Source organism: Protopterus annectens, chromosome 7.part1 (genome assembly GCF_019279795.1).
Source record: "Protopterus annectens isolate FY-2018-M chromosome 7.part1, PAN1.0, whole genome shotgun sequence".
Lineage (NCBI taxonomy): Eukaryota > Metazoa > Chordata > Ceratodontiformes > Protopteridae > Protopterus > Protopterus annectens.
The window spans coordinates 54,960,626-54,972,386 of NC_056740.1; the positions used below are offsets into that span (position 1 = coordinate 54,960,626).

At 40.5% G+C, this 11,761-nt stretch overlaps 1 protein-coding gene across 1 annotated transcript in view; it reads left to right on the top strand.

Annotated features, from left to right (window-relative positions):
* Positions 1–9,308, top strand: part of ABTB1 (ankyrin repeat and BTB domain containing 1) — a 1,282,257-nt gene extending 1,272,949 nt beyond the window's left edge. Inside the window, exon 12 of the mRNA XM_044078542.1 lies at positions 1,078–9,308. Within this exon, the coding sequence (XP_043934477.1) occupies positions 1,078–1,284 (207 nt within the window). The 3' untranslated portion in view covers positions 1,285–9,308. The remainder of the gene's footprint in view (positions 1–1,077) is intronic.
* The last annotated feature ends 2,453 nt before the right edge of the window (positions 9,309–11,761 follow it).

Consider the following 11,761-nt stretch of genomic DNA (forward strand, 5'->3'; position numbering starts at 1 on the left):
TTTAGGATGAAGCAGCATAGAAAATCTGAGCAGCTATTCATTTCTTTTTCACCTAGTCATCTATGCCAGGCAGTGTCCAAAATCACTCTTGCAAAGTGGACTACTAATTGTATTTGTACTGTCTGTTCCTTGAATGGCTTGCAACTTCCCCATCCTGCAAAAGCTCATTCTACCCGGTCGATGTCCACCTCGTCTGCCTTTTCACACAACCCCTATTGACGAAATTTGTGCAGTGGCAACTTGGTCCAAGTCTCATGCATTTGTTTCTCATTACAAATTGGATGGCGTATCTAGGAACAGAGCATCCTTTGGCTCCGTGGTGCTCAAGCATGTTTTTCCATGAGGGCTACCCAGGGTTTACGTAGCTGGGGACTCTGGCCCAAGAGTGAGGAAGAATGAAATGGACAACATCAGATTTAGAAGTTATGTACTTACCATAGCTTGGCATCTGTGTTGTCCAGTTTCACTCTTCCGTACATCCCACCCATCCATCCCCCAGCCTAAAAAGTTGAGAGTGATGTAAAGGATGTAGAAACTCATAGGTTCTTGCTTTGGGCTCCAGATTATGGTGATAATATATATTTTTTCTGTTGATGATAATTGTAGATTTTTGTAGATAGGGCAGCGAACTTGATCTGAAGGGTTAGAGGAGAAGTGAGGCATTATGGGAAAGGGAGGAGCTCGAGGCTTTGAACCTATCTTTTGAGAAGTGGCCAATTCAGATCTGAGTTCGGATCCAAAGACCCAAGAGTGAGGAAGAATGAAATTGGACAACACAAATGACAAGTTATGCTAAGTACATAACTTCTAATTTACAGAATTATTCCACCCCTGAGTACAAATTGAAGACAGATGGAAAATAATGTTCTACAGGGCTGGTCAGTTAACTGTATAGTGCAGTAAACTAGGCTTGCCAAGTTGAAATGATTGCAGACAGTGGTTGCACCCATTATCTTCAGATATTTACTGATGTTCCAGTTTTAAGCTCGAGCATTCTACTGTGATTTTTAATAGTGTTTTACTATAATCAAACGTGCTAAACATTTTTTTAATCTCTTCTTTTTCTTTTATGAGCAGCTTGTGGAATCTGAAGAATTTGCCTCTGCGGTTAAGGAGGATGCGGAGGCAGTTAAGTTGAGGCAAGAGACTGATTCCATCCCTCTGATTGATGACATTCGCTTTCACATCACAAGCAATGTACAGACATACAGTGCCATTGAAGAGGCTAATCAGAAATTGGAGGCACTGGAGGAACTCTTGAATATATTAGGACTGGAGGGCTGATATCTGTCTACACATTTCTCACTACTTAGATGTATAGAATATGAAATGTAAAACATTTGTGTTACATTTGTGCCTTATATGTTATGCTTCATTCTGGGCAATGCAACAAGGCATTACATTAATACTGCCATGATGCTTTGAGTGCCTAACTCGGCATGCTAACTAGATTGAAATGTGGACTTAAGGAGGTGAGGACTGAACATAGCAGTCAGAAGCATTGTCAAACAATTATAGCTGTTCATCATGCTTATTTATTGTAATAAAGGCATATTCAGTTTCATCCCTATGGCAGAAAAGGGAGAGTATTTGGCAGGAATTCTGCAGTGCTGTTGGCTTATGAGATATATGGTGAACTGCTTACCAGACTTTCTAAAATCACGGTTCTTTTCAGTTACTTGCAGTATGAGAATCATTCATCTGATATATGTATGTATTTGGCTTCCATATCAGTTTGTTACAATCCATTTCATTTGGGCAGTTTGTGCATTTCACATCTTGCAGAATTGTTAAGTTGTAGTGTTTGATTTAATTTCTTTTTGGGGGGTTGAGGAATGGGGGGAGAGGTTGCTTTTGGTTCCCATAGCAAAGGAAGTGTAGGCAGCCCCTATCTTTGGAAGATATGTTAGTACTCCTCAGTGTAAGGAAAACATATTTTAATTTTTTTCTCTTTCTCTGAGCCACAGTTTACACTGGAATGGAAGATGCTTGTTTGATTTTTCTTTTTGGAGGACTTGCAGACCATTATTGTAAACATTATGGCTTCTACTCACCAGTCATTCAAGCTTTCAACAGTGTTTATGTGCTGTGGAGTATACTCCTAAGGCGAGTGATTGTTTCTCACTGAAAGTCCACCAGCATCACTTGCCATGAGCCCCAGTAAATACACGATTACCAGATGTTGACAACAATTTTTATTCCTTCAAAACCATTGGTCATTTCACTGCATTTCCCAGTTTCTTTGGTCACTTTGGCCTGAATTTCCATTCCTGATGTAAACAGTTTTAAGATCCTAGTGTCATCTTACTAAGAGAAAATACACTGCAGTTTGGTTTCAGGAGTTTCATTATGGTTTAATAACTTCCCAGCTTAAATTAGATAAGTGCTTGTGATAGATTACACAAAATGATTTTCAGTTTGAATGTGCTGTTTTATTTTGGCTCTTTATGTGATGTCACAAACTGTGGCTATATAATAGATTTAGAAAGTCTACTATAATAAAAAAAATGTTGAAAGATAGTTTAATCGCTGGAAATACGTCCCACACCAGAGGGGAAAAAGTCTGTTTAAAAAATGTGTTCTCTTCCACTCTGGCAATAACTCCATGGATGAGAAAAAATTGAAAAGGTAATAGAGGCTGCAGTGCTGCATCTTAGAATGTTGCTTTAATAGGGGAAAAATGCAGTCCCTCTGGAGGGATCTGTTACCAGTGTCACAAGAGAGAGGAGAAAGCAAGCCCACTTCACTAGTGCAGGTATTGAAAGACTGTTGTTCCGAAATAGTCATTTACTTTCAGGAACATTTCTGAGAATCTCCAGAGTACAAGGCCTTTATCTTACAATAAACTTCCCACTTGATTTAAGGTAGTTTCTGAATTATTGAAACCTAACCTTCACCAATATGACCTTCAGTATTGATGCAGCCTGTACACGTCACTTACTCCACGTACCAGATCTAGACAGTTGCAGTTGAACCAAAGACTTTTTTTTTCTTTTTTTTTGCATAGTGCTACTCATGTCCTATGTGTAGCACCTGCCTTTACCTGACAGTGGAATTCCAGATTATCGAAAGTCTCCATCTGAAGGTACCTCATCGGTCCTTCACAAGTCTAACAGGTTACCTTTTTCTTATATGCCATTGTCCTCAAAAAGAGGAAAACATCTGCCTCTTGATGTTTTTGGTGTGAAAAAAATTCCATGAAGTCGAGATGTTGCCTTTAAAAAATGGATGAAAACTGTTTCTTGTAGTAAAGATGCATATTCTGCACAGGAAGATACTTTTTAAACTTCTTAAAACTAAAGATCTGTAAAGTGGGCTGTATCCCAATTATCAGACTCTTTTTGGATTTATCAGCATCTACTAATAAGGGCCCTGATTTACTCACATCCACTTCCATGTATTCCAAAATAAGGCAAATTACACCTTATAGATTTTTTTACACAGCTGCTGCCACCAAACTAGAATCCAAGGTGGTGAACAGATTTGAGAAGAAAGTATTTATTTCGGTTCTAGGTCTTAGAGCCACAAATTGACAGCCTTGTTAGACAAGCTGATGTTTTGCATTCCGATATCCAGTGGACTGAAAATTTTGGTCTTCTGAACCACTTTCGTAATGTAATAACCTATCCCAAAGTGCTTTGGATTCAGAGATGGCATATTTAGTTCACAGAAGTATAGGAAGCAGCAATCACACAATGGCTTTTTACTTGATCATTTTTCTTTCTTTAGATTTGTGGTTTGTGAGGTCATTGTTGTAAGTTTATAATTTAGGCAAATATTAGGCAGGTCATATTCTCAATATAACAGTTGGAACATTATAAATTACCTCACAAATATAGCACAGTATCAGTTTAGGTCTGTAAAATTTTTCAGATACCCTTTTAACTCTTCCAGTTAGTTATATGAGACAGACTTTAACTTTGATGGCATCCATTTCAGGCAAGTTGGGAACTCTATCGTTGAGCAGACCTCTGATGCAGTATGTGTGTTCATGAGGTCAGCAGCCATATCATTGACCGTAAAGAGGTAGGCTTGCTTTATGTGCTCAGCCTTTTCATGATGATATTGATACTGAAGTTTTAAATCCATGTATGCAATTGAAGAACATTTGGGGTAGCCCACTGAAGAGGTGGTTTGTGAACTGACTAAAAAGTTACTAGTGTTGTAAAGCAGGTGTCCCGTATACCATTCCAGTATGCTAGGAATTTCCTGTTGCTTAAAAGGGCATCTTGCAGTAAGCAGCAAGCTACCCAACAACAACAAAAATGAGACAAAAAGTAGAAATACAGGAACCCCCCCCCCCAAAAAAAAAAATGGAAAGGAGAGCTGAGTTACTTTAGAAATGCATTTATGCATTCCACCACTTTGTCTTTTAAGTTCATCCAGTAGGGAGAATGTTTATTCACTCCTCAAGAACTGGCAGTAAATTATTTCAAACAAGCTGATTCTTCAGTGCATCTTCCAGGACTATGCCATACATTTTCCAGATACCAGTGCTGGGTGTAGTCTGTCAAACTTTATAGTAGTAGTAGTAGCTCCCAGCCTTTAAGCTATTACAAAAAAGGCACTGAAAGTAGATCCCAAACCACCAAAAAGGAAAATGATGCTTGCTTATCTGTCCTGAGAGGTGGGAGTCAACTAAACTGACTACAATAGCAGCATAAGAAGCTGGCAAAGTTCCATATTGGAAGTCGTTATGAGGTTGTGCTTGTACAGAAGTTTGCATGCCCATCCCAAAGACAACAGTTGCAGAGATCACAAAGCTGTTGTGTGGGTGTTGGGCACACTCCCTGGCAACAATACAGTGCTGCAGCAGTGTCCTCAGTCTCCTTACCAGCACCAGACATGGGTCATTTGAGCGTGGAAGAGGTTGAGGAGTACTTGATAGTCTCAGGTTATGCAGAGAGGAGCTGATGTCATGTAATTGTCACTGTAGAGAGAGGGAAAAAAATCACTGAAAGTAGTATAAGGAACACATTGCAGGTCCTGGTTCTAATAACTTGAGGACTAATAGTGCATCATGAAGTACTAATCTGGCAGATACTATACCCTTTCATAGGAAGGCTCCACAGATGATTGACAGTGGGGTGGAACAGCTACAAAAAGACCCAGTCCGTGAGTCAGTGCAGGATCCTCAAGGAATAACTGTTTCTCAAAAAACAGTTTGAAGTTAAGTTAATGGCATTATTGATAGCATTAAAAGTATTTGTGCTCTTTTTGAAAAAAAAGAAATCAGTCCAGCTCAGGAATAACAGGGTCATCACCACTTACACCCAACCTGGATAACAAACCTTTACTTTCCTAAGGTCATACTTCCGATGCATGGCCTTGGTTTATATGCATAGGGGTATATAGATGGATGTACAAGTGTGTTTCTCAGACTACCTCACTGCCAACCTGAACACAGAGCTTATATACATTGGACTGATTGCTGCCTGGTCATTGGTACTGTTGCTTCACTTGCTTGATTATTCAGATAAGTACTTCCTTTGCCTTTTTTGCTTACAGTATGTGAGTGCGGTAGGCAGATATCATACAAGCGCTTGCACGCTTAAGTGCCTTTTCTGTCTAGGTCAAAAACATGATTACAAGGCCTGTTCCATTTGTCAATCATTTGTTCCCAAAACTCTTAGGTCGAAGCTTTCCCCATCTCAACGGTTTTCTGGAAACTCAGCATCTTAAATGCCTTGCCCAGTCCAAGATGGCAGAATCTGTATCCCCAGACGTCTCTCTACTGCCAAAAAAAACTTTAAGAGGCTTAGAATGGATATGCTGTCTAATTGCCCATTACCAAGACCCTTTCGGAGGTTGGTATTGTGTCTGAGACCTTGCAGACTGCAGATACTACAGATAAACTGCAACATCTGAAGTAGTTACTTCATTTGCTCTGCAACCTGTTCCGAGAGCGGTCAGTATTCCTCAGATATTATTTGGGTGAAATCCCGGGTACTTTAATAGAGGGCACAGCAGGGTTCTGAACCTCCAGTTCTCATCCAGGCAGATGTTACACCAAAAAAAAAAAAAAAAAAAAGAAAGAAAACTAGGCATGTAACCTCCCCCATAGAAGCTAGGGAAAAGTAGTGTCAGGCATTGTTTAAAGCTGTCATGGCTGTAAAACCTCCTTCCTTTGTGTTTCTATGACCACAGGTTATACCTCTAAAGTCTACCATCGTATCTTCCTCTGAGGAAGAACAGGCTATCAACTCACCACCCCTCTTTTAACTGTTCTCAGTTATACTCACCTGGACAAATCCCTTTGGATGAAGGGAGTTCCCTTTCTCCAGGCACTCCTATTGAAGAAGCTTCCTTTGGAAAAACTACCCTCAGAAGAGGTACTACAGCCAGTTGGAAATGAGCACTTCTGCCCCTTTCCCAGTCCCTCCTCTACTTGAGACTTTCCAAGATGCCTTCCAGTCTACCTCTTCAGCACCTGACTCTCAACCACCAGCTCCAAAAAGATCAGATAGGTTTTATAAGGTACCTGATGAGCTTAAACACTTGTACAAGAATACCGTGTCTGATCCTTCTGCAGTGTCTCTCACATCAGACAAATCCTCTAAGCCTCTACCCATTGCTAAAGCTCTTCCTACAGACAATGATAGTAAGGCTATGGATAGGTGGAGAAAGAAGATATACACTTCTTCTACCATAGTTTTAGGGTAATTAACTGTCGGTTACAAATGACCAAATATTTGATTTCTGCACTTCGGTCCTTGAGTAAGGTTATGGTGGGCTGTCAAACTGCAGAATCAAAGCAAAAATTGTAGAATCTACATTCTCAGGCCATTCAAACAGCCATACACACCATTAAGTGCAGTTATGCTGTGGATTCCTCTTCTAGGACAACAGCTACTGAGTCTGTTATTTGCAGTTATGCATGGTGACATAGCCAGCCTATTGCTGAGGATTTCAAGTCAAGACATTAGACTTCCCCATGGACGAAGGTCTCTTGTTTGGTCTTCAGGCTGTCAGTCTGTCCAAAACTCTCCAAGTCCAAGTTAAGACTATGAAAGACTAGAGATCCTAGATACCATAGGAACTACCCATCTAAATCTACATTCTTCCTCAGAAGGGATCCTAGGACAACTCAACAACACAGGGAGAACTCCTAGGAAAAGGGACTTTGACAAACCTCATAAGGGAATCTCCATCTGGGAGGCCTTCTTTTGAAATAAAAATCCAGGACTACTTTACTACAGGAAAATGCCTCTACAACCAGACCTTATCACTCGACAGAAAAGGATTGATTCCCCACCCATATGTTTTCTCACTCAGCCTGACCCTGGATGATAGGATTCAAATCCCTCAAAGGCATCTATTGTCTGAGGAGGTTGTTCGAGTCCTACAAGAAAGTCTTACACAGCACAGTTAAATGGAAAAGATTTCCCTATTAGTGACACAAACACAGTCTGGACCCACTGTTATCACAGGTCCTTGTTGTCTTGCAATGTCTTTGCAAACTACTTCAGTCAGGCTTGGCTTACTCTTCTGACAAAACACATTTGACATCAGTATCTGTTTGCCTCTCACCCCCCCCCCCTTATGGCCAGAGTGGAAGTCGAGCTATTCCTGAGGAGAGTCCTGCATCTTAACCCACCAAGGAAATCCAAATCTCCAACGTGGAATCTCAGTTTTTTGCTGGTAAAGCTTACATTACCCCCCCCCTTTAAACCAGCATCTTCTGCCACTTTGAAATTTTGCACTTGGAAGACTACTCTGCTGTTGCCTCTCTCTTCTGTTCAAAGAGAATCTGAACTGCAGGCTGTCATGACTTTTCCACCTTTTGTTATTTTCCTCAAGGACAAGATGAATCTTGTGGCTAATCCATTGTACAAGTCTAAAATAGTGAACAAGCTGTCCCTCTATCAGGCTGTTCACCTACTCGCATTCTTTCCCAACCCTGCAAATGTGGGGAAAGAATTCTCCATTCTCTAGACATTCACAGACAACTCAGATTTTATCTGGACAAAAAATCTTTCAGAAAGACTGACCAGCTGTTTGTATCCTTTATGAACTCTAAGCTGGACCAACCAGTCTCCAAACAAACTGCTGCAGCTTTGATTTCAAAGGCCATCTCCTTCAGCTATTCTCACTATGGTAAGTCCTTGTCTTCCTGGCTAAAAGCTCATTCCACTACAGCAGTGGTTTCCTCAGGGGTCTTTCACAAAGGCGTTGACATCAGGTCTAGCTTGGAAGCTGCTACTTGGTCCTCTGCATACCTTCAGCAAACAGTAAAAAACTTATGCTTTCTCTTTTGCAAGGTCTGTCCTGTCTGGGCTGCTGTACAACTTAATCTGTTCATTAGCCAACCACCATTCTCTCTGCCTTCTCCATCTTTGGAAATCACCCATATGTCAGGAATACTGCAACAGTGATTTCGTCTGGACATAGTACAGTTGTGTAAGAACTTATAGTAGATATCCTGACGATCACTGTTGTAATATTCATTCCCCTGTACTCCCACTTCAGCTTCCTTCATCTCTTCCTCTGCTTTAAGCTCTACTCTGCAGCATGGAAACAGGGGGGTTTACTTTCCTATTAGAACTACACCTCTCCTAGCTGACCAGTCTGTTTGCCTGCCTCTCTCTCTGTCTCAGTAGTCTTCAGGACTCTAGCTTGGAGATAGTTTGAGGTACATGCTCGTATGTCTGTCTGTATACCCCTATGCCTATACACTGAGGTCATACATCGGACGTATGACATCGCAGGTAAAGCTTTGGGATCCTGTCTGTAATTCATTGAGGATGACCCATATGTCATGAATACTGCAGCTGTGATCAGTAGGACATTTACTGTCATGGTAAGTTCTTACACAAGTGTACTTTTTATACTTGTTACCCGCTGTAGAAACAGATGTTAACGCACGATGAGCGTTACAATATATAAGTAGGATAGGACACAAGTCCAGCAACTCTGCAGTGTGACTGCACTCAGGGAATCCCACCGCACAGCACTTGTGCCTGTTCTGCTAAGAAGGGATTACTACAGTACCAAATTCAAAGTCAGATAAGAATACTGAAGCAGATATATTTGTCCTGTAAAAAACTTATTAATCATCACAAAAATGTAGGACGGTACTGTTTTATATTGTAGATGCAGTTAGGTAGTTTGACAAATCAGGAAAAAAACATTTTAATGTTTAACAAGTGTATATGACTTAAAGTTAAAACAACATCATACTTTGTAAATGTTCAGTATTCTGACATCTATAAAATGTGTTTCATGTTTGCACATGTTTATAGGTTCATAGGTTCATACTAGGCTATCTGCCCAAGGGCATTTATAAGCCTAGCCCATAGTTATTTGGCTTTCGCCACCCCTTTAGTTTGAATAAAACTATGCCTATTATTTTGCTGTGCCTCTGTCAAGCAGTGACACTGAAGTAATCCCTGGGGTATATCTGCGATCCCCCATCCATTGGTCAAGATTCCTCTTGAACAAGGCCAGCGAGGTGCTCTGCCTCACATGTACCGGGATTTTGTTCCACAGCATAGGGAGTCTCTGGGTGATGAATCTGTCCCTCCAGCATGTTCTATTAATAACCGTGTCAAGGTTTAAGTCTCCCGCCCTTGTGGTTCTGAGGGATCTAGATTTTTTGAGGTGAAGCATATTCATCAAATCAGGGTTTGACATGGCCTTATATGTCAGGCACAGGTCACCTCTGAGCAAGCGGTATGAGACTGAATAGAGCTGGAGTTCTTTCAGTCGGGCAGATCAAAAAGAAACAAGACATTTTCCACATTTCTTTAAATTAGTAGGATTAACTTTAAAACAAAACATGATGGCAGTGAACTGCCTGTGAAAGTTATTCAACATGCAAGTTTTTACAAAATGAGTATTATTTTTATACGTTTCTGCATCTATAAGAAAAACCCCACATATTTCCTGTATTTTGCACTTAATTTCCCTGTAGTTGTATATGGTTTGACAGAAATGAGTAAATACAAAATAAAACAAAATCCTACTCCTTAAGTCAAAGCAAGTGAGATAAATGGAAATTGTGAGGTTTCTGGTCAGATATAATTTTTATCTATACATTTGCCAGTTCTGCAGTTTTTAACAATTCACTTAATCAGTGCTTTTTGGCAGAATCTGAAAAGGTCCATCTGGATCAGTGTTTCACCCCACTTAACAAATATGAATATATAGATGCTAAATCATCATCTCTGGAGAAATGAAACTCAGAAAAAAAACTTGTTGGTCTAGCTCATGATCAAGGAATATGGGTCAATCGCTAAATCAAGAAAACCTTTCTTGTTAAGGCTGGAGAGAGTTCTGCATGTCATGTACTGTTTGGGTCCACAGGGATGGCCTATACATTGGCTGTGCAGCTGTGGTCTGGTCAGACTTCTCTTGGGTGCAGGATTATACCTTTTTGGATCATTATTTGATACCATTAACAATGTTTATATAGGCCTCTCTCAACCCATTATTACAGCACTTGGGAGTTATTACCCCATACCTGATTCTGGAGGGATCATCTAGAGGGATGGCTTATTATCCTTGTTTATCTCAAATAGTTGGATCTTTAAAATGCATTTCCAAGGGGAGAAACCTGGAACTAAGGAAACCCTTCTAACTGAGGGTTTCTGGAATAGGGAATGTGATGAAGACGTGCCCACTGGGTGGTTTTCCTGTTCTCCTCAGTTCAGTAAGGCAAGGGAGAGTTGTTGCTAGACAAATGCTGTCTCCCATGTTAGGGAAAATTCCTGCTTGGCTTCCAAGTGTGAACTATAATTCTGTCTTATCCCAAAATTCAAAGAAAGACCAGCTCTTATACTTTTTTAACTTTGGCAACCAGCAAAAATGATGTTTTAGCTTTATGGTCCTGGCAGAAGACAAAACTGTTGTAGTACAAGCCAAAGATGGTCTTTTTTTTCTGCTGGAAAGCTAACTAGCTCCACTTTAGTGCTAGGCTGCTGCAATACATCCTGTACATGTATATGATCACCTAGCAGAAATTTTAGAAAGCCCTCTAGTCATTAGAAGTACTCTGTTAAGTGGAAGATTGTGTTTTTCATCTGTGCAGAGAGGCATCCTGTCTTTCTGCAACTGGTTATTTTCCTGGTAGTAGTCCTGACCAATCTGTGGCACCTTACTTAACTTTGTTATTCAGCTGTCATGGTGCAGATTTTTTGCATCTGTTCACATAATAACCTTGTGACGAGCTGAGTGTTGGGTTGTCACCAATAGATGCCATTCTTTAAAGGGTTGGGGGGTTTGCATTTCCCTGCCTTAGGAAGAATCATTTTACTTTTTGGAGTTGAACTTTATGATTGCCAGGTTTGACCAGCCTCCATCAGAGCTTGTTTCATCAGCTTTGAGTTTCGTTTTTCCAAAGATGCTGATTTAGCATCAGGGACCCTTTTATTTCTTTTTCTGTAACGTTGTGCATGCTAGGCTGTCTTTATTTCCATGCCAGTTGACTCCATGATGTAACATTAGCTACATAAGCATGCACATTCTAGCTTGCCAGTTCTTTTTTGTCACTTACAGTTTTGATGTCAGTCCTTGCTCTCATTTGCATAGTCTAGCATTTGCTTGCTTGCATACAAAGTGTCCTTGCTGCTATCAGATTTCCAGTCAGGGCGCCTACCTGGATTGTCTTACAAAGGTACATGACATTGACCACTATCACAAGTGCCTAAGTTTCAAGCTATTCACTCAGAGACACTTTTGACATATTTTGCTTCCATAAACATGACAGCTGTCAGTAGCTGTTTGTGCAAAGAATGATAGGGTCCTGTTTGCAGATCACTAA